The sequence below is a fragment of the Sinocyclocheilus anshuiensis genome, unplaced genomic scaffold, assembly GCF_001515605.1.
Source record: "Sinocyclocheilus anshuiensis isolate Anshui unplaced genomic scaffold, SAMN03320099.WGS_v1.1 scaffold749, whole genome shotgun sequence".
NCBI classification, from domain to species: domain Eukaryota; kingdom Metazoa; phylum Chordata; class Actinopteri; order Cypriniformes; family Cyprinidae; genus Sinocyclocheilus; species Sinocyclocheilus anshuiensis.
The window spans coordinates 210,443-237,364 of record NW_015536489.1 but is presented as its reverse complement, the minus strand read 5'-3'; the positions used below and the strand labels follow the sequence as shown (position 1 = coordinate 237,364).

The 26,922-nt window shown below is 40.0% G+C and overlaps 1 protein-coding gene across 3 annotated transcripts in view; it reads left to right on the top strand.

The window, feature by feature from the left end:
• trim44 (tripartite motif containing 44) overlaps positions 1 to 26,922 on the top strand; it is a 58,019-nt gene that overhangs the window by 1,733 nt on the left and 29,364 nt on the right. For 2 of the 3 annotated variants that reach the window (XM_016481487.1, XM_016481479.1), the window contains exons 2-3: positions 3,444 to 3,946; positions 16,591 to 16,668. In XM_016481487.1, coding sequence (XP_016336973.1) covers positions 3,476 to 3,946; positions 16,591 to 16,668 — 549 coding nt within the window. In that variant the 5' untranslated portion in view covers positions 3,444 to 3,475. Of the gene's footprint in view, positions 1 to 1,234; positions 1,256 to 3,443; positions 3,947 to 16,590; positions 16,669 to 26,922 lie in introns of those variants that run through there. The other variant, XM_016481496.1, reaches the window with a different exon arrangement.

Here is a 26,922-nt window from a genome sequence, read left to right as displayed (position 1 = left end):
TAAATAACTATATGTAAATATATATATATATATATATATATATATATATATATATGTATATGTGTGTGTGTGTAGGGTTTGAAATTAACACCCACCAAATGTGGGTAAAAATCAGCTGTGGGGTATGAGTGGTTATGAACAAATGAATGAAACGCATTTGTCCATGTTTCACTCTGTCTCGAATCGTGCTCGCGGAAAGCGCTTGAGAAACAGTGTCTCTTCCACGGCTCTGTACGCTTTCAACTCGTTTTTTTTTAGTCTCGAGCAAGACTGTACGACATTCACATTACATGATTTGACTGCTTTTTACATAGAAAGGGCGACAGCGCACTAGGGATATAGCGATTACCGGTTTGGCGATAAATCGTGATAAAATACCCCACGGTTAGTATTACCGTTTCATATTTTCTAAATTTTGTGTGCGGTCGCAATGGCGGGACCACCTCATTGTTTAACTCATAAGCGCTGCATTTCTGTTGCATGTGAGAAACATCAAACGGCAAACGAAACTGAAAGCATAACAAAACTGCGCGACTCATTTGAGCTGCGCAGCGCTTATAGAGTGTAGAGCCTGATTTATACTCTCCGAGTCAGGAGCACGAAGCTGCGTGCAGCAAAAATGATGCGAATATTGAGGAAACGATGGATGGGTTTCATGCTAAAGTAAAGTAAAAGACCGCTTCTTAAACCAAAGGTGAACATGTTGGTATTCTCGTGGGACAAAAACATGCAAGCACTGTCACCGACAGCAAGTTTAGTTTTACTTTTCTTTTTGTTTTCATTTTGAAAAGCTTGATATCTTTGCTGTTTACCTCACGTTACGCTATGGAGGCTCTCTTTTATAATTTTTTTTATTTGATTCCTCATTGTTTGCTAAACTTTCTGTAATTTTTGCTGTTTACCTCACGTTATGCTATGGAGGCTCTCTTTTTTATTTATTTGATTCCTCAGTGTTTGCTAAACATGCTGTAATTTATCAGTCTGTATATAATACAGCATGTGGTGTATGCCATGCCTCGTCTTATTCGTTTTTGTTAATAAACGTTTTGTAAGCTATAGTTTGTCATTGTATCTTACTGTTTATTGTTGTTGTGCTTTTTAATTAAGAATAACAATGAATCCATCTTTTGTTTTAGTCTTAAAAAGTGAAAGGTGTGAAGATCAAAAAACGGACCGAATTAGCATGCCCTGCTGTAAATTTTGACCGGTTGATGAAAAACAAGCTTATGTGGATTCTACACATTTAAACAATAAGGTATCTAGTATTATTTATGGAGCAGATAAATACATATAATCATTTATTAATCAATTATCATTTTGACTTGACCCTTTTCTTTATTTAAAAGCTGAAATGTGAGGTTTACCATTTAAAATCCGGACATCATTGGCAATGTTATTGTTTTAGTTATGCAAACAAAAACTAATTTTATTTGTTGTTTGTTGATTTGAAGTGTAAAACTTGGTGAAATTATTTGTTTGTCAGTACTTTTTGAACATTTCCAGCACATTTTAACAATACCGTGATAATACTGATAACTGTGATAATTTTGGTCATAATCGTGATAAGAAATTTTCATACCGTTACATCCCTACAGCGCACTGCATTAAAAGAAATGATCATTCATGTTTTCATGACCACTGGCCAAATTCAAAAACGAAACGCAGCCCTACGCAGCTTGCGTATTTTGCGTTTAGGGAGGATCGGCTCTGCAGAAAATGTATATATTTATATCAATTCATATAGTTAATATCACACGAGTGCCGTATTTTCTTCAAAATTTAGCATGGTTACAAATGCGATATTGATTTTATACAACAGTTCAATAAAATAATAAGTTAATATCAAGAGACTTTTTTTTTTAGACACCATATTGGCTGTTTTTGCTCTATTTCAGCAACAAAAAACATTCCAAACAGCCACAGCACTGTTTCACGTCTCTGAGCAACATGACGGTGTTTTGTTCCTGACTGAATCAACCGTTTAAATGATTCGAGTCAATCACAGTGACTCACTTAAAAGTGACTTGCTGCCACCTACTGGCGGTTTTAATTTTACATGTATAGTATCTTTTAATTTTTTTAATAATTTCAAATATCAGTATTCAACATTTCATGTTTAAAATATCAAAACATTATTTATGCATTTGTAACTGCAGGTTAAAGCATTCCATGTCCCTCTATGCTGCATTAAACAGTGTGTAAATAACACTACCACATCTAAATGCCACTTCATATGCAACTTCTGCAAAAAAAAAATATATATTGATACTGATTTCATTTGTTTAGTAACAGCCTAAATGTATTATTATTATAATTGACTGATTAAATGTAAGAATTTGACTCAAAATATTATTCTTTTAAGGAAAAAAAGGCTTTATAAAGGTAAAAATGCCCATAAAAGGTAAAAATCTTATTTAAACTTATTGGAAAAGATTAATTTCTATCACTGCTGTGAAATGACCACACAGAATATGAAGAATATCAAAAATTTAAGGAATCAGCTCAGCTGTCCACAGTAGTCCTTAAGATATCAGCACAATAACACACTCGGCAAAATATCATCTACTTATCTTTATTGATAAAATTCCAGAAAATATTGATATATAATTTTTTTGTCAATATCGCACACATCTAGTACTGACACAAAATGATTTTCAATGGTCGCTTTGTCACGTCTCGTGTAGACAGCCTCAAGCTGTTGGTTTATTTATTTATTTATTTATTTTTTTGGCTAGTAGAAGTTATGAATGGCCAGTAACTAAACGTTTATGTAAGAATGTAAGACATAACAGATTATGTTTGTGTGAATCTCGCCAAGACATATTTCGCAATAATGTACTTCATATGGGAGATCGCGTGCTCACGGAGAGGGGCGTCTTATGCACGCGCTTTACAAATGTCAGTCAGCGCAATCATTTTGTTTTCATTAGCATGGGTCTGAAAATCATATTTCACTGGTTTGGACTCATGTCATCGAGAATTCAATATAAATATTCACAAAGCTGGAATGCTGCGCTTTGTGGTGAGAAGCAGCAGCAGTCATCCAGAAGTGAGCAGAGAAAGGTACTCCTCTCAGAAAACGTACAAATAAAGATCATTTTGGATGTTTAATTACTATTTGGAGCACTGGGATCGCTAGAAGAGGGCTTAATGAACTTGTTTTCGTGAAAACCTCAAATTCGACCAAAACTGACATTTTTCACTTCTTTTGGCTGTAGCTCAAAATGCTCAGTGCGCATTTCGACTCATTTTGTCAGCACGAGTCACAGATGCTCCAAAACCTTTGTATTCTTATTTGACCAATGACACCCATTGAAGCTCTGCCTCAGAAATATTGAAGCACAGAAATGTAGCACAGTTGCTACATTTACAGTTGACTGAACCATTCACTTACTATTGTTGCTGCAACTTATTTTATTGCATTGTCCTTTGTCCTCTTTTAGGCTTCTCACTACCATCCCCATCCTCCACCACCATGGATGCATCGAGAGGATGCTGGGACAGCAGCTTTATTGAGGATGATTTGCCACAGATGGATGGCACGTGTGATGCGTGTGAACCGGACGAGCCTCAGTCAGCTGTTTGGATGTGCACACTCTGTCACTTTGCCTTCTGCTCCAGCCATGCAGACAAACATTCACAAAGCACTGGTCACCAACTCCAGCCGTACAGCTCCCCAGACCCTCAGGCAGAGTGTGGGCCACTGAAAGACTGTCAGGTGTCTGAAAATGCAGCAGAGGGGGCGGAGGCCACCAGTAATGATGAGCATAAACCAGCGAAAAGAGACACTGTGACAGTGGAGAGGCTGAAATGTAAGGAGCATGGCCAAGAGGGTTCACTCTACTGTAAACACGACCAGCGGATCATTTGTGTGCTGTGCGCTGTGCAGGGAGAGCACAGAGAACATGAGATTATCACTCTCAAAGAGGCCTACCTGTGGCAGAAGGTCAGTCAATACACATACACAAACAAAGAACAACACTGTGGTGAAATTGCTATTATTTTGGTTAAATATACTTAATGCAAGTGTGCGAGCACACATACTTAACTGAATGCAAGTACACCAGGGCTGGCAGTTGATTAAAATTTTGTATCTAATTAATTACATGATGTGGCAACTAATCGCACCTCAAATTTAGCTGAGAAATTACCCCCAAAATATAGTTTATAGCCATTATTATGTTACAGGAGAAAATCATGAAATAGATATTACAAAAAGTAGCTTTAGAAAGATTTTTTTTTTTTTTTTTACACTTTTAGTTTATGGGTGAACTAACGCTTTACTTTGTTTTATCTTAATATGGATTTATTTATTTATTTATTTTTTGTAATATGCAAATTAGGGCTGTCAGTTTAACGTGTTAACTTAATTCATTAGTTATGAAAAAATAATGCGATTAAAATATTTTAACGCAGTTAACGCACTGGCCCCGCCCCCAGACCTGTACGTCACCTTACATTTCATATACACTTGACTGTTGACAAATATGATGCAGGGCTACAACTCCATAAATGCAGTTATGCCCTAAAATTAAAGATATTGGGGCAAAAATGCTCCTGTATGAGTTTTTGCCTCATATTTATATCATGATAAGCGATATATCACACGAGTGCTGTTTGTCATTGTTTTTGACTCCTTAGAATTCAGGCCAAGGAATCACCTTGACCTTGAATTAGGGATGTCAACGATTAATCGATGATCGATTAATTGTCGATAAGAGATGCAGTCGATTAAAACTATCGATGGTCGATTAAGCTATTTAATTTTGGGCTGTGTGCGGCTCGTGAGCAAAACACGTGCGAGCGGCTGTGAGTGACAGTATATAAATGCATCATCATTCATTCATAATGTACAAATTAAGCCTTTAATGTGATTTAAACTTTAAAAGTACATTAAAATAGAAACAACACAAAGTTCTTCAACATGGAAAGCAATAGAAATGTAGTAACTAAGTCATTTCCCCAGATAATTGTTTCATATTGTGCGCTTTGCAGGGCTACGGGACACAGCACAGGTATAGGCTATTCATTCCTACAACTTGTTAATTCGTTCCTACGACTTATTAATTTGTGACCACTGTCCATGTTTCATACATTTAGTTCCTTAAATAACCCATGATTTAACTAAAATGAGGGAACAAATCAATAAATCGAACGAATTCTTAATTCATGGACATGAAATCTTTCAAACCAGAACAAAGCCGCATAAGGCTATATGGGCTCGAACGGCATCCAAAAGCATGGTCGATATGTAACATTTTCCAGCTATCCAGTTATTCCTCTAATAAACAAAGCTTTTATACCACACTTGTCATAATCAGAGCTTATAATGTGTAAATAAATAATTGCTGGATTCAAAACAGCAGTTAAAAGGAGCTGTGACCGACACTGACAACATGTTTTCCCGGAGCATTCAATGATGTCACTAAACGGTGATGCCACAACTACGAGCATCGTTCACAAGTTTCTGTAGGACCTAACTAGCCTAGGCACAGGTTTTCAAGCCCTGGGACAAAATGGGATGCTTTAAGGAAAATGTATAGCCTATGTGAGTAATAGGCCTAAAATAAAAATAACAGTTTGTTTTCATTAAAAAAAAATATATCTGACTTAAATAATTAAGCTAACAGATTTAAAACAGAAGTGTGGCGCGGCGCTCCATAAACAAGTTCACGGAAAATAAAGGATGACAACGCGCATTTTTTAAATGTTTTTTTATGTTTCAGCTGTTCGATCGCGCCGGCGCCTCGTGCGCACACACCCCACATGTTCTAGCAATTCAAACTTACATCGCAGTCTGTTCATTATCAAACCAAACATATAAAAGGTTACACTGGTCCGTTTAAATAGACCGTAGTATACCGGTCCACTCTGCTGTTAAGGACGTTTTTGCTCATGTGAAGAGGATGATCTTTTCCGTCAATATGCAAATGCGTGTTAAGTACAAGCCTAGTTTACATTATAAATAATAGTTTAACATTCAAATACATTACGAATATGGAAACATTTGGATTTGTGCCGAATGAGACGTGCGTAATAACCTCCAAATACGTCTAGCCAAACCCGCGCTCGCTCCGTCTCGTATGCACGCATGCATGCACTGTCACGATCTAATGCACTGTAAATGCCGGATTTTTAAAAACAAATAGGCCTGCCGGAACGCAAAAATTCTAAATCTGACATTTTCCGGAACAGGATCCAGCAGGATCAAATTAAGTACTGGTCATAATACTCACATGATAATGTTTCATGTTAGTAACAGTGTGTTTTGCTGCAGCAGCGCCGACTGAAGCGGTTCACTGACTGCGCAGCACAGCCACACGCGCCACAGTTACGTTTGGGATCATTTTATTTTAAATGCCATAATGTCAGTTGAAAACATTGCAATTGTGTTTTAAAATACAACAACGAGCACCACAAAACCATTTAAAGAGGCGCGTTCTGCGGTCTCCGTGTCGCGATAGGAAACAGTCAACAAAGTAAAATGATCTCAAACGTACGGCGCGCTCTCTTCATTTTATCAAATTGTTTGTTGGAGATCCCATCTATCACATCTTTTAATTTTACAATCCTGCTATTAGCATTTTATTCAGACTAAACACCCTTTAATTCGGGTGAGAAAGCGTTTTTTTTTTTTTTTTGAGTGGCTTTTGCACATCCTGTCATGCTGGGACTGCGTGCCGCTGCAATAGACGCATTTTGCAGCATTAAGGTTAATGATTAATTGATCGTTAATTTAAACTACGTTAATTTTTGAATCAAAATCAATTAATCTCTCCCCAAGTACAGAATCTAGGTGTGATAGTTGCCTCAAATTTGACAAGCCTAAGGATGCACCGAATGTTCGGCAACCAAAAATAAGCGAAAAGACCGAATAAATTGTACTGAACAATGATATGACACGATGGCAACCAGCGAAGAGTGAGAGGCGCGCACTCTTTAATGCAGCACACGTCAGCAGTGTGGAAGCATTTAAAACTGTCCGAGAAAGTTTAGTACTGCATCGCATGTCTTCGATGAGAAGAGGAAGGGGTGATTGTTGCTGGTTTACTGTATGATGATTGAAATCACGAAATGGCCTTAAACAATTAGTAAATAAACTGCAAACGTTATCTTTTCTAATACACGCATGCATTGCATGTATTCTGACAGCGCTGCACGAGCTCCGGGCGCTATCTGCTTGTTAACCAGGGTTCAAAGTCCAAAGCGGGAGGAAAATCTGCGCTGGTCAGTTGCTCAGTCACATTTGTATGAATTTTTACAAGGCATGTGACAATGCGATACATACGACATATTCGTAATGAGACTTCTTTATAAATCTGCTGTTGTCAACAAAAAGGAAGCATTGAAGTCTCCTGCGCGTTTCTGCCAAAATAAGCAAGAACTCTTATCAACATTCATAAATGTTAGTATTGTAATTTTACTGTTCTGTAAAATAAAATAAAAAAGTAAGACAATAATAATGATAATAATCATTAAAACAGCTCTGTTAATACATTTATTATAACAATCACACATTAAAATTAAGATCTGTAATATTTTCTAATGTTTTAAAAGAAGTCTCTTCTCAGCAAGGCTGCTTTTAATTGTACAGTAAAAATGCCTAATTCAAGAAGAGGGTCTGATGGCCAAAAAATAATATTATTTATTATCGAATATAAACAGTAAAAAGCACATTTTGGCTATTTAATTTATGCAATGGCGAAGAAAAAAAAAACCCACGAAAAACCATATTCGGTATTCGGCCTACGGCCCAGTGTTTCATTTTGTTCGGGTTCGGCTTCGGCCAAGAATTTTCATTTCGGTGCATCCCTAACTAAGCGCTCCTTGGAGATTGCTATCCATGATCTTATTACCTCTCACCTGGATTATTGCAATTCCCTTTATTTTGGTATATCTAAGTCCCAAATGACATGCTTGCGGGTCATTCAAAATGCTGCGGCGAGATTCCTGAAGGGAAAGAGGAAATTTGATCACGCTACCCCCCCTTCTGAGATCCCTTCACTGGCTTCCGATTAATTTTAGAATTGAGTTTAAAATTGTATTACTAGTATATAAATCATTAAATGATTTAGCACCTTCTTATTTGTCCGATCTACTTCACCCCTACTCTCCCACCAGAGGCCTTAGATCCAAAGATAAGCTCCTCCTTCAGATACCCAAAATCCAGCTAAAAACGAGGGGTAACCGAGCCTTTGAAGTGGCCAGCCCGACACTGTGGAACAAGCTCCCACTCTATATTAGATCGGCTTCCACTTTGTCTGAGTTCAAGTCATGTGTCAAAACTTATTTATTCTCTGTTGCTTTTAGCTTATAAGAGTGTTCTGTTTTAACTGTTTTGCTGCTATTAGTGTACTTTATAAGAGTGTTTTGTTTTAACTGATTTGCTGCTATTAGAGTACTTAATTTTTTATTTTATTCTAACTTGTACAGAACTTTGGTCGGCCTGTGGCTGTTTTTAAATGTGCTTCATAAATAAACTGAACTTGAACTTGAACTTGAATTTGTATATACTTGAATATAACGAGTGCAAATATGATTTTATACAACAGTTCAGTAAATAAGAAGTTAATATTTAATGTTTGACGTTTGATGTTTGATTAATTCAGAAAACAGCAGTGACACATGATTCTTCAAGCATTTAAATAACAATTAAAGATATTTAAAATCAATGAAACTGTCAGAGCTAAGACGGTTATGATTTCGTAGAACATCACAATGATACCATCGCATAGGTTTCTGGTCCATAACTTTTATTGCCTGTTTGTATACTGAAACAATAGGCTTCATTGTAGTCAATACGTAATGCAATATTGTAATGCATTACAACTACCATTGTAATAAAATATGATAAATGTGAGAACATCATTGCATGCATGTATAGTTTTGCGGTTTGTCATGACAAATCCCTTCTAATAATACGAAAACAATTTAGATTCGGTTTGACCTTCTTACAGATATACCTAACCTGACCTTTAAATTTTAAATTAATATCCAGAATTATGCCAAGATACTTGACTTCATTCTCTACTCCAATTACTTCATTCTTGATCCGCACCTTAAATACATCCCTTACAGGCTTATTTTGTATGGAGAAGCACACAGAACGTCTCTGTTATGTATGTAAGCCTCAATCCCTGAAGGAGGGAACGGAGACGTCACGTCGGTGACAGACGAATTGGGATCTCGCTTAGAGAGACCAATTCACTTTGAGTGTAAACTAAACGAGCCAATGCACATTGGCATGTGATGATTGCATCCAGCTGCCGCTGATCACAGCGTGAGCATAAAAAGGCAGCCGGTGCAACGCATACCAGGTTTTCGCTGAGGAGCCGAGCCGGTGACCCGGCCACTTAGCGGTGGTACAGCAGCCGTGGTGACAGGACGTGACGTCTCCATTCCCTCCTTCAGGGAACGGGGGTTACATACGTAACCGAGACGTTCCCTTTCAGTCGGTCACTACGAGTCACGTACCGACTCGTTGGGATCCCTACCAAAGTGCCATGGATGTTGCCCCTTCCAGTGTCCTGTGCGAGCCGCCTGCGCCCCTTTGTGGTGTAGGCCGGGGCTCGCAACAAGAAGACCAGTGACTGTTGTCATAGCACTACCCACTTAGTGAGATTGTGAGCGGACCGAAGAGGGGTCTGAGTGTGCAGTGCAACGCTTACCTGGTTACACAGTATGACAGAGGGTGCGTGAGTAGAGCCTTTGTTGACGCTCTCGAACCGCCCGCTGCTGCCTGCTGGCGATGGAGGAGGATGAGTGTGGTCCGGTGCTGGTCCGTCCGCGACTCTCCGTGCCCTCCTGGGACCTAGGGACAGAGAAAACCGCTCTATCGTCGAGATTTTCCAGATTCTCCACCCGGTCCTCCTCCGGGGGAGGGAGAGGTGCCTTCACCATCCCCCAAAAAGCAGCTTCCTCCCTCTCTGGGTCGCCTGTCCTGGGGCCTCTTGCTCTTTTGCTCACCGCCAGGTTTGACGGTGGCCTGGACGGGTGGGGCGGTCTGCCTACGCCCAGCTCCATGGCGCCGCTTGCTGGAGGCTGCCCTCGGTGACGAGCAGGCTGGGGCGCTGCGGCCGGCGGACGGGTGGAGGAAGCAGCTGCAGGGTGTGACAAACCGCCTCAGTCTGCTTCTGTGCAGCCGAGAGCTGCTGGGACAAGCTCTTGACCGCGTCGCCGAAAAGGCTGGTCTGGGACACAGGGGCATTAAGGAACCAAACTTTGTCGGCGTCCCTTATATCAACCAGACACAGCCAGAGATGGCACTCCTGGATCATGACTTCCGGATCATGACCACCCTCGTGCAGGTCCCTCAGTGCCTTGGCCTGATGAACCTGCAGTAACGCCGTAGCGTGTAAGGCGGAGGCAGCTTCTCCACAGGCCGTATAAGCATCGCCGGACAGGCCAGACGAGTACCTACAGACCCGGGAGGGGAGGCACGGTTCGTCCTGCCGGGTGGAGGCGGTGTTAGGACACAAATGCATCGCAACCGACCGCCGGGGGGACCGCCGAGCTGCACCACCGTCGAGGGTGGTGAGGAAGGAGGAACCAGCAGGTCGGCTTCCGGCAGTAAAAGGTGCCGTCCATGACCTGGTGAGCTACTCATGCACCTCCGGGAAGAAAGGCACAGAGGCGGGACACTGAGAACCAGCATGAGCCACCCCGAGAAACCAATAGTCCAACCTTGAGGGCCCGGGACGCGTTGGAAGTTTCCACTCGAGCCCTACCCTCTCTGCGGTCCCGGAAAGCATAGCCGACATCTCTGGATCCGATTCAGGCCTTGCCACCATCCTGGAGGGCGGCAGCGCAGCCGAATCTTCCTCTCCAGAGAGCTCTCCCTCCGATGCAGTGATCGGCATCCGGTCATCGGGAGGAGCACTGAAGGATACCGCTGGTAAGCTCTTTGAAAAGGGCCCAGCGCGTTCCTATGGCAGCTCAACTGGTTGCGAAGCGCTAGAGGAGTGATGGTCCCCGGAGGGTTGGTTCCCTGAGGGGTTTGCCACCATTGTAACCCTCAGACCGCCCGTGCTACTGCCCGAAGTATTCCATGTCTGGCTGCCGCCAGGACAAACACTAGATTGCGGCAGAGGCAACGGAGCTCCACCCCCCTGGAGGAAACGGAGCCTGGCCCGCAGCTCAGAGATGGTCATATTCCCGCAATGGGAACATGACTCATCCGCAAATGCCACCTCAGCATGTTTAATGCCCAGACACGTGAGATAGCGATCGTGACCATCACCCGGCACCAGGTAACGACCGCATCCAGAAACACATGGGTGAAACGGCATCTTTAAAAAGACGAGCCGCCTATTGTACTCTTTTAGAGAAATTGGCTCTTTTAGGGAAATGCTCTTTTACGTGCTGAGACGCACAGGGGATCAGCGTGCTTCATGCCCAGACACGTGAGGCAGCGATCGTGACCATCACCCGGCACCAGGTAACGACCGCATCCAGAAACACATGGGTGAAACGGCATCTTTAAAAAGACGAGCCGCCTATTGTACTCTTTTAGAGAAATTGGCTCTTTTAGGGAAATGCTCTTTTACGTGCTGAGACGCACAGGGGAAATGGCCGCTTGCAGTACGACGGGGTAGTGCAGCCTGAACTGCGCAACCCACTCGACACAGGAACAACCACCGCTGAAGCGCCATCCGCCAACACAAAAAGCTCCCTAGAGCGCGCTAGACTCGTCACACAGGAAGCAGTTTGGTAGGAGCAGGACGATGTTGTCGCTCGGCTCCGAAGCGAAAAGCTGGTATGCGTTGCACCGGCTGCCTTTTTATGCTCACGCTGTGATCAGCGGCAGCTGGATGCAATCATCACATGCCAATGTGCATTGGCTCGTTTAGGTTACACTTGAAATGAATTGGTCTCTCTAAGCGAGATCCCAATTCATCAGTCACCGACGTGACTCGTAGTGAACGACTGAAAGGGAAACAGTTTTCTTAACATTAAGAATTAAATGAGACAACTCAAGCCATCTAGAAATATTCTCTAATGCCTGTGTCAGGTGCTCACCTGTCAAGCTAGGTGTTTTAGTAGACGCATGGACGATAGGGCTGGGAGAAAAAATCGATCCATCGATGCATCGCGATTCTCTCTCCAACGATTCTGGATCGATTCTGAGAATTTTAGAATCGATTCTGAGCTTAGTTTTTAACCAGATGCGCGATGCCGCTGAGTTTGCTTTAGAAACACCCGTATTCTGCTTGCTTCCAATTCCTCACACACATATACCACTCGAACCTTCCGTAAAATAATCTTTAATAAAGTTTGGAAAGGTTGAAGCGAATTGCAAGGACATTCGCGGGCTTCATTGCACCGGATGCGCTGTGAGAGACGCGCGTTACACTTGGCCCGTCGGCATTTTCCTTACAAATGCTCTACTAAGTCATCATTTATGTGGTTTGGAATGCAGTGGACTTATATATTTAAAATATGAACCTCACTAACAGAAGGCTGCTTTCAATTTCAAATGACGCGCGCTTTGTTTGTGAAGACTGCTCGCGTGTAAGTGGTTTAATGCACTTGCTTCTCAAAATGGTTTGATGACGCAAAATTAATGTAAGCACAGCCAGTTATGTCTTAAGGGATTAAACAGACAGGACAAACCACATTACTTCTTATATTTCAAAAGAGATCCGTGCGTGAATGCAGCTTAATAGATCTCCCGCTGTCTATGATGTCATAGTATTTTAAGATTCTCAAGTCAGTAAACTAATTAATTAATAAGGGGGGGGGGGGAGTAGATCAAGAATCGTTCTGGAATCGGATCGTGACTCCCAGAATCGGAATCGGATTGGATCGTGAGGTGACTAAAGATTCCCACCCTTAATGGACGACAGTGTCATCCACATACATCTGACAGTAGACACCCGGACAGCAATTTGGTAGGTCATTTATGTACATTGTAAACAACAGTGGGCCAAGTACAGACCCTTGCGGTACTCCCATGTTGTAAGAAGATGTAGACCAGGGGTGTCCAAACCTGCTCTTGGAGGGCCAATATCCTGCAAAGCTCCATCCAGCTCCAACACACTTGTTTCTAATGAGTCTGAAGACCTTGAACTTAGTTTCAGGGGTGTTTATTATGGGGTTATTATTCGTTAAAGATAAACTCTGAAGGACAGTGGCCCTCCAGGAACAGGTTTAGACAAAACTAATGTAGAGTAACAACTTGTACAAGCACTACCCAATAGGGATCGGAAAGGAAATTAAGTGTACTACGGAACCCCTAAAGGGAATAAATATCCTACGAGATGGGAGGATTAAAAAAAAATATTATAAAATAATAATTATTAAAAAATTTAAATAAAAAAATTATATCGTTGGGTAATTACACTAAATTGCGGGCATCAGGGAGCCGCTACTAATATGCAGGGCATTGAAACCGCTTTCGAGATTCGCGATCACACAAACTCTATACTACGGAGCGGCAGTACCATACCACACATCTGCAAATTATTCGCCATTGTCCTATCAGTCGTCTCTCCTTACTCTGTGTATGTGGTAAGTGATATGTACTGTAATGTAATAGTCTACCGCTAGCGAGCGGCTAACCATGTCCCTTTAGTGGCTCCGTAGAACGTGTTATTTGTTTTCCATGCCTTTCTGCATTCTACGCTTCGGGCACACTCCCTAACCCCGCCCCCCGATGTCATCGTCAATCACGATGTTTCACTGTAGACATAGTACGATGCCAGTTTGGTAGACATCGCCCAACCCTACTACCCAACTAGTCTAATGTTATAAGAGACATAAAAAGATAAACATTTAGAACACGCAACTCCACAAAATTTCTCCAAAAATTTCTTAATCAGACCCACCATAAACTCATGAAGTCAGTCTTCCCTCAAGTTTGTTGAGTTTGAATTTAAGCATTTTGATCTCTTTATGTAGGGCACTCTAAGCTTTGTGATCTATTGTCTACACTTTTACCATCTTAGGGCCAGATTTACTAAACAGGGACATGCTTTTTTGTGGCATTAAATAATGACGCAAATACCAGTGAATTGACGAGCGCAAATCTTAGTAAATTGCTTTACGTGATTCATTTAAATACTTTCCTCCCATAAATTTACCAATCGAAAGGGAAACTCCTACAAATGCATATTCAATAAGGTGTGTCGCAAAAATAACTGTCCATGCCTTTTCAGTGCTAATTTCCCACTGCGTGTCTTTAGTAAACCTTGACAGTAGTCTTTAAACTCCAAATTAGGGTTTGGTGCTCCTGTTGCAGCATTTGCATGAATTGAAAAGTGTATTCAAGTTTATTACATCAGATCATTATTATACACAATGTTCTCTACAACCAGCAACGTTCTTTGTCTTCCAGTCCTAGGCCTGCCGCTCATTTAGCCAGTGCCATGTTGTCAGCAGCACTGTTGAGAAGATTTGACACCTTGTGGCACTTCACAAAACTTGGGGTATTAGCTGAAATGTAGGTTGCTAACTAACGTGTAGCCCATTTAAAATGAATTATGAGACAATTCATTTACAATTTTGTCAGCCTGGATGTGGGGGAGTTTGGCGAACACTTCTACCTCCGACATATCTAAAGGCCCTGATATACTTCAAACAACGGTCTGTTTCGTTCTTCGTTTGGTGGTGAAAAGAAGTTTGAAAAGGGTGAGCGACGGAACACTGTTTTCTAACATTCCAAGACCCGGTGATGCTGGAGGTTGATACATTTGTACCAGCTCAGCTATTCGACACTCCAGTGTATTCATACTGCTTGTAACTTGTTGTTGTTGTTTTTGATGTTGTTCTCCTGTCTGACCTCTGTGGAATGAGTAATGAACCGGAAAAAAAAATCTTGCTTCAAAGACTGTGGAGTTCCAGTACACACCCACCGATTGCGTAATCGCCATGGTCCAAGGGTAGTTCAAAGGTGTTTAGAAGCCAAAACAAACTCCCCCAGAAAGTTCGCTTTGGTGAGCTGTTTCAAACTGCCGAAACCAACTCTAAACGAACTTCCTTTCGGCCTGATTTTGCTCGAAATAATGTCATATCAGTTCGTTCTTCGATTTCGTTTGAAGCCCTCACTCCATAGTGCGCCCTACCCCCATGCAAGTGTATTTGAGAGCAGCCAGACTTCTGTTTGTGACATCTGAGACTTTAGGACCTAAACCTAAAAAACTAAAAGAAACAAAAAGCTAAAATAATGGCAAGAGTTTTAGCATCTTCATTTTCTCATTTTTTGACCTTAAAACTCAACCTATTAACTAAGGCCCAATCCCAATTCTATTTTATACCCCTTCCTCTTCCCCTTCCCCTTCCCCTCCGCCTACCCCTTCCCCTTGTCCCTTGAAAAGAAACTTGTCAATGCTGCCCCACAACTTTTATTAATAACTGTTTAAAAACTGAATCGCTGTATTATATTTTCCTGCATATAGAATAAAATCGCTGTTTTTGAAGTAAACTCACTTATTGTAAAGAGACGGAGATCGCGCAGCTCACACATCCAGGAGAAAAGAAACTTGTCAATGCTGCCCCACAACTTTTATTAATAACAGTTTAAATACTGAACCGCTACGTTATATTGGTAATACTTTATTTTGATGGTCCCTTTTGAACATTCTGTTGCACCTATATGTCTACTAACTCTCATCAGAGTATTAGATATGATGTTAGCAAACTTTAGCGATTTTTTGCAAACATTTCTTTGAGTAACATGACTGTAAATATGAACTCACGATTGAATGTAACATAAAACAAATGATTACTTTTCGTTAAAATCTTTATTAATGCCAAAAATGCTTACATTTATGTGTCTTTTTGTTCGCCCGGGCAGCCATGTTGCCGCTAAAGCTGGTTTACGCAGAGATAATTCATACCCCTTCGTCTGAAGTGTGGTCCCAAAAAATCTTCATTTGAAGGGCTATCTGGCCCTTACCCCTACCCCTCCAACCAAAAGAGAATCGAGACACTGTCTCGATTCTCTTTTGGGAAAGGGGAAGGGCTAAGGGGTAGAATTGGGATTGGGCCTAAGTGTAAAGTTATTTTTGGTAACACTTTATTTTGATAGTCCACTTCAGACATTCTACTAACAGTAAGTAACTTTGCAACCAAATGTCAACTAGCAGTCATTAGAGTATTAGTAGACGTTATGCTTAATATCTTCTAACACTTTATTTTGATGGGTCCACAACATACAACATACTGACTATAAGAAACTTTGCAAGTGTGTAACCTTATTTATTTATTTTTAAATTTTTTTAAAAAGCAACATAGTTTTAAATGGATTCTAGAGGCACAATAATTCATTTTCCCAGTGTCTTTTGGTTTTTGCATCAGCATATATATGACTTATAAAATAGACTACAGAAACACTATTTTTGAATTATTTATTATAATAATAACTGTTTCTGCATTGCTTACTATTACAATCACTATTCTCAATAGCATTATCTTTGAATTTCAGTAGAAACACTCGTATGTTATTTAGTCCAAGAAGATGAAGGTCTTATGGGTTTGGAACAACATGAGGGTGAATAAATGATGACAGAATTTTAATTTCTGGGTGAAGTTTCCCTTTAACAATAATTGATTGAAAGTCACTCTTTCTGAATGTGTTTATTTGTGTTTCAGAGCAAAGAAGGCATTGACCTGCTGGAGCGCACACATGAAATATCAGAAAAGATCAAGGCCAAATGGATCAGCCCAGATGTGAGTCACACTTTCTTACATACTTGCATAATTGACTTTATTACATAATTGTTTTTTCTCCCCAAATAACAATTCTGCACATAAAATTCCACACATACAACACATTGCTATCGGAATTAAAAAATATTAACCAAATAAGATGTGCAACTGAATGTGACTGTTTATGTATCTCTTTCTAGTTCAGATTAATTCCATTATTAAAAGACCATTTCAGTGACTTGCACAGCATGTTAACAGAAAATTATACTCGGATTACAGAGAATCTGTAAACTACACTCTGTTTCCAGCATCTCCTAAGGAACTAGTAAAAATGCCTTCGGACTGCTATTGTGTGCAGCCTCTCATACAATATGCTCTGTTTTCACTTTATTTATTCAGAGATCCAAGTTTTTACAACTACCTGTAACCATCTGCTTTGTGGACCAACTGAGCACTAGAAATGATTGATAACTGTATGTGACAAATTCCCTTGGAAGTGGGAACAGGTATTAATGCAGCTTTCCATGGGTGACTTTAAGACTACTGGCGAGGAAGCCAAAGGTGCTCTATACTTATGGAAATTAAAAACATTTCATGGTTGTTATTGTAGTGCTAGTATACTGTAGGGCTGTGCGATTAATCGAAATCGAATCGAAATCGCGATTTGAGACGTTGCGATTTCCTAATCGCAAAGCCTGCGATGTGGACGCGTTATTACTCTGTTCCAGAGCATATGCATGACTGCCAGCCTTGAGTTGCAATCTTACTTGCCCTGGGCAAGAGTGAGTGCACCTCCGTTCTCCCCAATCAGCACTGCTCTAGCCAACTGCATAAACACCCACCATTAAAAAAAAAACAAACATGCAAAGCGGGACGGGAGAGAGACAGAGTGGGATTATGGCGTCTACTGGGTCAGATCGATAGTTAGGCAAATTAAAACTAAAGAAAACCGTATGCAACTTAAGCTTCAAAATGACAGACAACGAACAAAAAAGGTAATTTGCAAGAGCTGCGTCACAGCGCATATCAAAAGCTCCCTTATCGGTTCTGTTTTCAGTACTGGAGAATAAAAGATAACGTTACATTCTTAGATGTTTTTGTTAGTACGTGAACGTTATCTTACACATTTTATCTCCCCAACAGATTAATTTGAAATAAGTTTATAATGCATGTTGGCTATTGTTATACCATTATAATCTTGCCTGCTGAAGAAAAAAACAATAGAACCCCTCCCAAAACACAATAACAAATTTAATGGATTTCAGGGTTATAATGGGAATTTGTTTGGTTTTAATGGAAACTATAATGGTGTCTATTTGATGGATTCTATTGGTGGGATGTAATATGGCAGATGGCAACCAATAAAACAACAGTAATTCCTATTGGATTAATGCCCAAAACAAAAAGGAATTTTGTAATGGTTTAATGGAAACTATAAGAATTTCTGTGATGGTTTCTATTGTTTTTTTTCAGCAGGGTAATGATACCCATACTGTGCTGCACATTATTGACAATATTGAGCTGAAGCTTGACTTTGCAAATTTAAAATCGCAAATCAAATCGCAGTCGCAATATCTGTCAAAAAACTCGCAATTTGATATTTTCCCCCAAATAGCACAGCCCTAGTATACTCACATAAAATGATGTACACTGATCAGCCACTACATTAAAAGCACCTGCCTAATATTGTGTAAGTACACCTCATGCTTCCATAACAGCTGGGAGGCATCCAGGCATGGACCCCACAAAACCTCTGAACGTATCCTGTGGTACCTGGCATTGAGACATTAGCAGCAGGTACTTTAAATCCTGCAAGTTGTGAGGTGGAACCTTCATGGTTTGGATTTGTTGGTTCAGCACAGATGCTCAATTTTGTCATATTCCTCAAGCCATTCCTAAACATTTTTGGCAGTATGGCAGGGTTAGGCCTGGGTGATAAAACGGTTGTCAGTATTTATATTATTTAGTATTTATAGGCGCATGCTATGAGTGATAAGGAGACTGCCAATAAGTTGTGACATCAGAGACTTAGTGGAATAAAATAAAACCCCACAAATTCTCGAGTTGAACCTCTTTTAACTTAACATGGCTTTCTATACATCTCTTGTGTGAGACACGAGCGCAACAGTCATAGTTGTCTGTCTCGAAAATCCGCCGAATATGTGTTCTGTGCGAATGGCTTTGTTTCGGATTTAATCTAACCAAGATCTTCTCTAAATTAAGCTTCTATATTTCTCTAATATTTTGAATGAAAAATGCAGCAGCAGCGCATCTCGTGGGTTCAACTTAATAGGCTCTAATAAACAATAAAGTACTACGACACTTACATCATCAGCAACGCATCTCGTGCACCATTGATAAGGCTCCCAGAGGCACACCTAATATTCAAATGCACCGTTTTTGCATTTGAATGCAAATTTTTATTTTAAATAAATATATGATTTTTATTCCCTTTTTGATTCACAGGCACAGCACTCATTTTAACATGTGTTTGTGTGTTCTGAATGAAATACAATCTGTATAATCGGTGATTCTTTTTTTAATTATGTTATGCATAAATACATGATGCTGTTTTGTTCATAATTGCTTATGCAATTTACGAAATTATATTTGAATTGTATATGTTAGTTCAGGCGTTATGCACTTTTTTTATAGATAGTCGTTATTTCATTGTATTGAATAAACAATTTATTTTGCTGATTGCGCCCTCCTGTGGCCTCAGGAGACAGGCCAAAAAGTTTCCTTAAAAAAAAAAAAGAGTAATTAGCTATAACTATATGTGCATCAACATTAAAATATCAATAATCGATTTTATAGCATTATTTGATATAATTCCTAGCAGTAGTAGTATGTTTTTACACAATTTTATATGTGCTCTATTACAGACCAAACTATCTGTAGCCATTTAAAATGAGTCAACCACTGCATTTTTATCACAATCTAAAGATGCCACATACGTGTAGCATGAACAGTTTTTGATTTAAATTAGATTGCAGATTTTTTTATCCTCAAACAGCAACATTGCAAACTAACTAACGTTGAAAAAAGCATAATAGGACCCCTTTAAGGGTCTTATCCTTTAAAACACTAGGCCAAAGGTGAAATTGCAGAAATGTTGAGGAAGAAGACGATGAAAATACATCAGTCTGAGAGAGGTTACAAAGCTATTTCAAAGGCTCTTGGACTCCAAAGAACCACAGTGAAAGCTATTATCTCTAAATGGGGAAAAAAAGAGAGAATTCATCTAAGAGGGCAGTGACAACTCATCCAGGGAGTTGCAATATACCCAAGAATAACACTGAAGGGACTGCAGGCCTCTCTTGGAACAGTAAAGATCATTGTTCATGACACTGGCCAAAAATGGCATCCTTGGAGTTCCCAGAGGAACATTAGGTGTGTACTCACACTAGGCGATCTGAACCGTGCCCGAGCATGTTTGACTAGTGTGATTGCCCCGTTCGCTCGGTTGGAAGAGGTGGGCCAGAGCACAGTTCTGTTGTGCTTGGGCGCAGTACGCATGTAGTGTGAGCTCTAACCGCGCTGGAGCATGGAACAGCTACTATTTTGTGTGCGCTACTGTCATCATTTAGACTGCAAACATATTCTATTACTACTACTACACTACACTTTTCAATTATTGTAATTAAATCAAGTATATTTAGGTTTATAACTGGTCTGGTTCTCACCTTATTGATGAACAGGAATTGTAGTTTGCGAGTAAAGCTGCAAATTCTTTCATTAACGCCAGCTGCCTATGTAATAATCCTCTGATACATACAAGTGAAAATCGCTGCACGGCATAAATTATGAATTTATTACGCAGAATATTAGCGAAAGTGGTTTTCTCCGTTATCTCGTACATGACGTAAGCGTGCTCCGGCCCGAATGTTTAGTGTAGGTGTGAGTGCAGGCCAGCGGGGGAGTGGGAAGGGAGGATAATTGCGCTCGGGCTCGGTTCAAGGTAACTGTGCCTAGTGTGAGTACACATATCAGACAGCATTTTTTACATTGCATTATTTTTAAACATTTTCTGCATCTTCTGCACTGCGTCAAAGCTGTCACCTTTCAAATTAGTGCATGGTTCAGACTGTATGTAATGTGTGTAAGGCACTAATAAAATTATGAGATAATTATTCCCTCACAAATCTCTCAAGTAAAATGACTGTGTTTATTATTATAGACTACACAACATAATTATTTTCAAATTGATTTTTATATTATTATTTTTTTAATTATTATTTTCCCTGTGTTGGAAACTCAGAAGCAAAGACCAGGAGACTCTTGGGTATTTTCAGCAGGATTCTTTATTGAGAACTTGCTGTGTGGCGCTACAGTCATTCAAAAGTCTGACTGCAGTGATGCATTGTAATTTATATACATTTTAGGGGCAGTGCTTAGAAATGGAGACAAAGCACCTCGGAGATGACCTTAAACAAAGAATACAAATGAAGTATTCAGGTGTAGGAACCTGCCCCAGACTCTAGAGTTTCATCAGTCCTAAATCAATCAGCATAACTATTCATAGAATGTGACAGGGGCACCCAGAGACATTAAAGTCAATCTTGCTACAAACTTGTATTTCACCTTAGTTTTCCATGTGATGGTATGTCAGGATGTAGGAACAGCAGATCTAAAAGCCGGGACACACCAAGCCGACAGTTGGCCGTCGGGCCATTGGCGAACATCTGTCGGTCTAGTTTGTTTGCGTCGGCGGTAATTTGCCCAATTCAACACGTTGAATTGCTGTCGGGGCCATCGGCATGAGCAGTGGTGGATAAAGTACCTGAAAGCCACATTAAAGTAAATGTACAGATAACTTACCAGAAAATGACTTTGGTAGAAGTTGAAGTCACCGTATAGAATATTACTTGACGTACTTAAGTATTGAAAGTAAAAGTGCAAAATGGAAAAGGAGCAAATAAATATATATATTAAAAAAATGTTTCTACACCGTTTGAGTAGCAAGATTGTGTTCAGTTTTAACTCTTCCATTTTGTTTCTCTGGTACTTAGTGTCTTTCATTCCAACACAAGAAAAAATTCTGGAATCTGCGTCTGAAGTGGCATTTAGATGCATTTACACAGTTTAATGTAGCTCATAAATAATTAGGGTTGGGTATCGTTTAGGTTTTTTTCAATACCGGTGCCAAATCGATACTTTTAAAACGGTTCCGGTGCCTAAACAGTGCCTGAACCGATACTTATTAAAAAATAAATAAATAAAAAATCCCCCAAAAAATGATGGATTGGCCATTAGAATAGAAATAGAATAGAGAGTGCAAATGTTAGAGGGTCAAGTTTTTTAATAAAAAAAAACAAGCAGATAAAATTTGAAGTAGCATTAGAATAGAGAGTGCTAGAGTTAGAGGGTCAAATGAAGATGAAAGAGATGTGTTTTCAGCTGTTTCTTGAAAATATTAAGGACTCAGCTGCTTGGATTGAGTTGGGCAGGTCATTCCACCAGGAGGGAACAGTTAATGTAGAAGACCATGAAAGTTTTATCATAGGTAGAATGCTAAATGTTTTAATAAAAGCATTTCAGTCAAATGTAATTGATTCAGCGGGAGTGGGATTAAGAAAACAGCCGAATCCCGGACATTTTGGGCAATTAAGAAATCCCGGCCGGATGCATTTTGTATGTCCAAAAAGAGGACATGAACGAGGAAAAGAGGACGTATGGTCACCCTCATTTATAATCTATTGCTAATCGATGTATTCTTTTTAAAGTAGCTGATTGCGAAATCGAAAGTGAAAGTAAACAGCGCAAACGCTCATTCAAAAATATTTAAATACACCGCATCCTGAGAGCAGCTCCCTGATGCGCCAAAATTATACAATATTAGAATGTTTAAAGGAGTGGACATGAAAATCACGGGAGCGAAACACGTTGCTGGAGCAGGCGGCAATGGTCAGAGATTCAGCGGGAGTGGGATTAAGAAGGTTCTAGTACATACCGGTTACATAGGTACTGGTGCCATATTGGTACCGGGTTTCGGTACCCAACCCTATAAATAATGCTTTGTTTTAAAAATAAAAGTTGAATACGGATAGTTTAAATGAATTAAAACATGAAAAAAATAGTCGAAATGTGATATTAAAACCGCCAGTAAGTGGCAGCAAGTGACTGTTAATAAGTGAGTCATTGAGAATCAACCAATTCATTCAAACAGCTGATTTATTCAGGAACAAAGCATTTGACCGTGTAAATGAGTGAGTCACTGAATCATTTATTTAACCGATTCTTTAAAAAAGCTGATTTATTCAATAAGGAAACACTGTCCGTTGCTCAGAGATGCAAAACAGTGCTGTGATCTTTGTTTGGAACTATTTTCATTGGCAAAATTGAGCAAAAACAAGTAATATTGTGTCTAAAATGTAAGTCACTTAATGCTAACTTTATTAAACATGTATAAAATTATTATTACATTTGTTATGCTGATATCTGGAGAAAAAAATGGCACTCTTTGTGTGATATAGACCTTGTTATAGACAAGGTCTATAGCACACTGTTATAGACACTGTTAGACCTTACCAGGCATTTTTACAGTAATATATTGGCAACACTGTTGCCAGCTAGTTACTGTAGCTCATACATCTACACTGTAAAACCTTGCCATGTAAATTAATGGTAAAATACTGGCAACACTGTTGCCAGTAATTTGCTCTTAATTGTGCAGTTATTTACTGTAGTCTGGTTTACACTATTTTACAGTAAAGATACCATGGATTAAATTAAAACTTGTGTTAACTAATTTAATTTTTAGAAACTGACTTCCTTAAATTAGCCAACTGCCAATTAAGTTTATAAACTAATATTTTTAACATGAACATATTAATAATTTGAACATATTTCATTTGAGTCTACTTAGAAATAATATTTATTAAAGCAAAAATAGCTGAATGAAACACAACCATTAAAATATCAAAATTTAATTTCTTGTATTAATGTTTTTCTACAGTTTGTTTGCCATAAAATTAATTTACAGTTTATTACTGTTAAAATACATTTTGTGGGTGTGTCTTTTTATCTTACATGTTTAACCTTTTCAACCCCACAGGAATATCCTGTAGTGTCCAGACTACAAAGAGGAAAAGTAACACTGATGTTGCAGTGAGATAATTATGTGAATATGTAAGTGATTGAGGAGTATTAGTGATGAACACCTGCTGTTAACAAGCAGAATCACTGAAGTGAAGGATCAAGAACAGAACACTGAAAAGAGACAAGTAGAAACACAAGAACTACAACTGACCTCCAACCATTACACATTATTACACTTATTACTACCCAGTTTGACTTTATTTCGGTCATACGTCTACAGAAGCTCTTATTGAGAATTAATATAGGTTCAGATGTTTGTGTTTTATTGAAAATGTTTGGTCTGAATTACCATTTTGATGGTCAGTGTTTGCTTCAGTTGGGCTCCTGACTCTTGACTTTTTAATATCAGCTATTTCTCTGGCTGTTCTATCTGTGTGTTTACAAAGCACATTTGTTACAGCAAAAACAGAGAAAGTAAAATGATCAGTGATTGCTGATAATACTGTATATTGATGATGAAGTGCTCATCATGTAGTTCCTTGATTCACAAATCTCATCCAGTGTCTAATCTCTTATCAAATGTACTACTTTATTATTATTATTAGCACAGTTAAATTTCATATTACCACCACTGTGAAACAATGAGTTACAGCAGCAATCAGTTATAATGAAGGATTTTTGAACACATCATGCAAAAAAAAAAAAAAAAAACTGCATCACTAAGAAAATCACAGACATCAAAAATCAGGATATGCATCTCAACAATGGTAGCAATTAAAAAATAAAAAAAAGGGTAAACTCTTAACATCACAAAACAGGCTACAAAGAGTCACAACAAAAACACCAGCAAAATAATACATGCAAATAAAAAAAATAGTAAGACCATTCAGCTGCGTAATTTATTCACGCTGCCATGCATGCTGGGAGTTTCATTTAATGCTGGCACCCATCATACATTGCAGCATGAAGCTTCTGTCACCATTGTTGAGATTCCTTTGCTGATTGTTGATGTCTGTGAGTGTCTACGTGATGCAGGAATTTGAAAATGTTTTAAAAATTCTTAAAACGATCGATGAAAGTTGGTGTTCAGATGTAACAATGCTGAAAAGGTGTGCTGTCCTATCTTAGAGGCACTCTTCATAAACTGTAAACCTTTCTAGTCGCCGCGGGAGTTTTCCTCTTTCATTCTGGCGAATGTGAACATTACTCCGGACGATAGCGTGAGCGCTGCGATGCAACAGCTTGCCGAACAAATAACTGAAATGTAGCAAAAGAACCCAGACTCTTAATCATTCTTGGAGATTTTAACAAATCAAATCTCTCCCGTGAACTGCCAAAATACAAGCAGCACATTACATGTCCCACCAGAGACAGTAATATATTGGATCACATATATTGTTACACAACAATAAAGGATGCATCACTCTATCCCACGAGCAGCTTTAGGGCTCTCTGATCACTGTTTGTTTCATCTTGTACCGACCTACAGGCAGAAACTGAAATCAGCTAAACCTGTATTAAGGACTGTAAAAAGATGGACTAATGAAGCAGAGTGGGATTTACAAGCCTGTTTCGACCTCACTGATTGGAGTGTTTTTGAATCTGCAGCCACCAATCTGGACGAGCTCACAGAGACTGTAACTTCATATATCAGTTACTGTGAGGATATGTGCATCCCCACCAGGTCATTTTTATCATTCAATAATGATAAACCGTGGTTTACTGGGAAACTCAAACAGCTTCGTCATGCCAAAGAGGATGCTTACTGAAGTGGGGATAAAATATTGTATAACCAGGCCAGGAACAGACTAACATAGGAGATCAGAGTGGCAAAAAAAACTACTCTGAAAAGCTGAGAAATCAGTTTTCAGCCAATGATCCGGCGTCAGTATGGACTGGTCTAAATTGCTCTGATCTGCACTTCACACATTCACCTACCCCTCCTGCAACCCCCCTTCCTCCCTCCCCCCCTCCCGCACCATTCAACCTGCGCTTAAGGTCTGTGTAGAGGATGTGAACCGGGTCTTCAGGAAGCAGAAATCTAAGAAAGCTTTAGGCCCAGACGGTGTTTCACCTGCCTGTTTAAAAGTTTGCACTGACCAACTGACCCCTATCTTCACACAGATCTTCAACAGATCTCTGGAGCTGTGTGAAGTTCCCTGCTACTTCAAACGCTCCACCATCATTTCGGTCCCCAAAAAGCCCAAATGTTGCTGTTGCTCTCACGTCTGTGATCATGAAGTCATTTGAGTGACTGGTCCTGGCCTACCTGAAGGACATCACTGGACCCTTGCTGGATCCTCTTCAGTTTGCCTACAGAGCAAACAGGTCCATTGATGACCTGTCAACAATGCAGTCCAGTCAACATGGGACTGCATTACATCCTGCAACACCTCGACAGACCTGGGAATTACGCAAGAATCCTATTTGTGGACTTCATTTCGGCCTTCAATACCATCATGCCTGACCTTCTCTCAGACAAAACTCACACAGCCCTCTGTGCCCACCTCCATTTGTCAGTGGATCACCAGCTTCCTGACAGACAGGCTGGGCAAACTCACATCCATGACTATTACAATCAGCACTGGAGCTCCTCAGGGTTGTGTTCTCTCCCCACTGCTCTTCTCCCTCTACACAAATGACTGTACTTCAAACGACCCCTCTGTCAAGCTCCTGAAGTTTGCGGACAACACTACAGTCATCAGCCTCATCAAGGATGGTGACGAGTAGGGATGCACCGATACCACTTTTTCCAGTACTCGCCCGATACCGATATTTTTCTTTTTGGCATTTGCCGATACCGAGTGCCGATACCAATATTTTATTGCATTTGTACATTTTTTAAATATAGGGTACAGAAAAACTCCATTCTGCTGTCTGTTGTTGGTGTTTCATTGTCTGAATATGGCACTTAACACATGCTGTGTGGTATCGGGGCATTTTAACGAGTACGAGTATGAGTACAGGAGCTCAGTATCGGGACCGGTACATCCCTAGTGACGAGTCTGCGTACAGACAGGAGGTTGAAGAGCTGGCTGTCTGGTGCAGTGGAGTGGACAACCTGGAGCTTAAAACGCTCAAAACTGTGGAGATGATCGTGGACTTCAGGAGGAACCCCCCAGCACTCCCCCCACTCACCATCATGAACAGCACTGTGGCTGCAGTAGAGTCATTCAGGTTCCTGGGCACCACCATCTCTCAGGACCTGAAGTGGGACACTCACATAGACTCCAT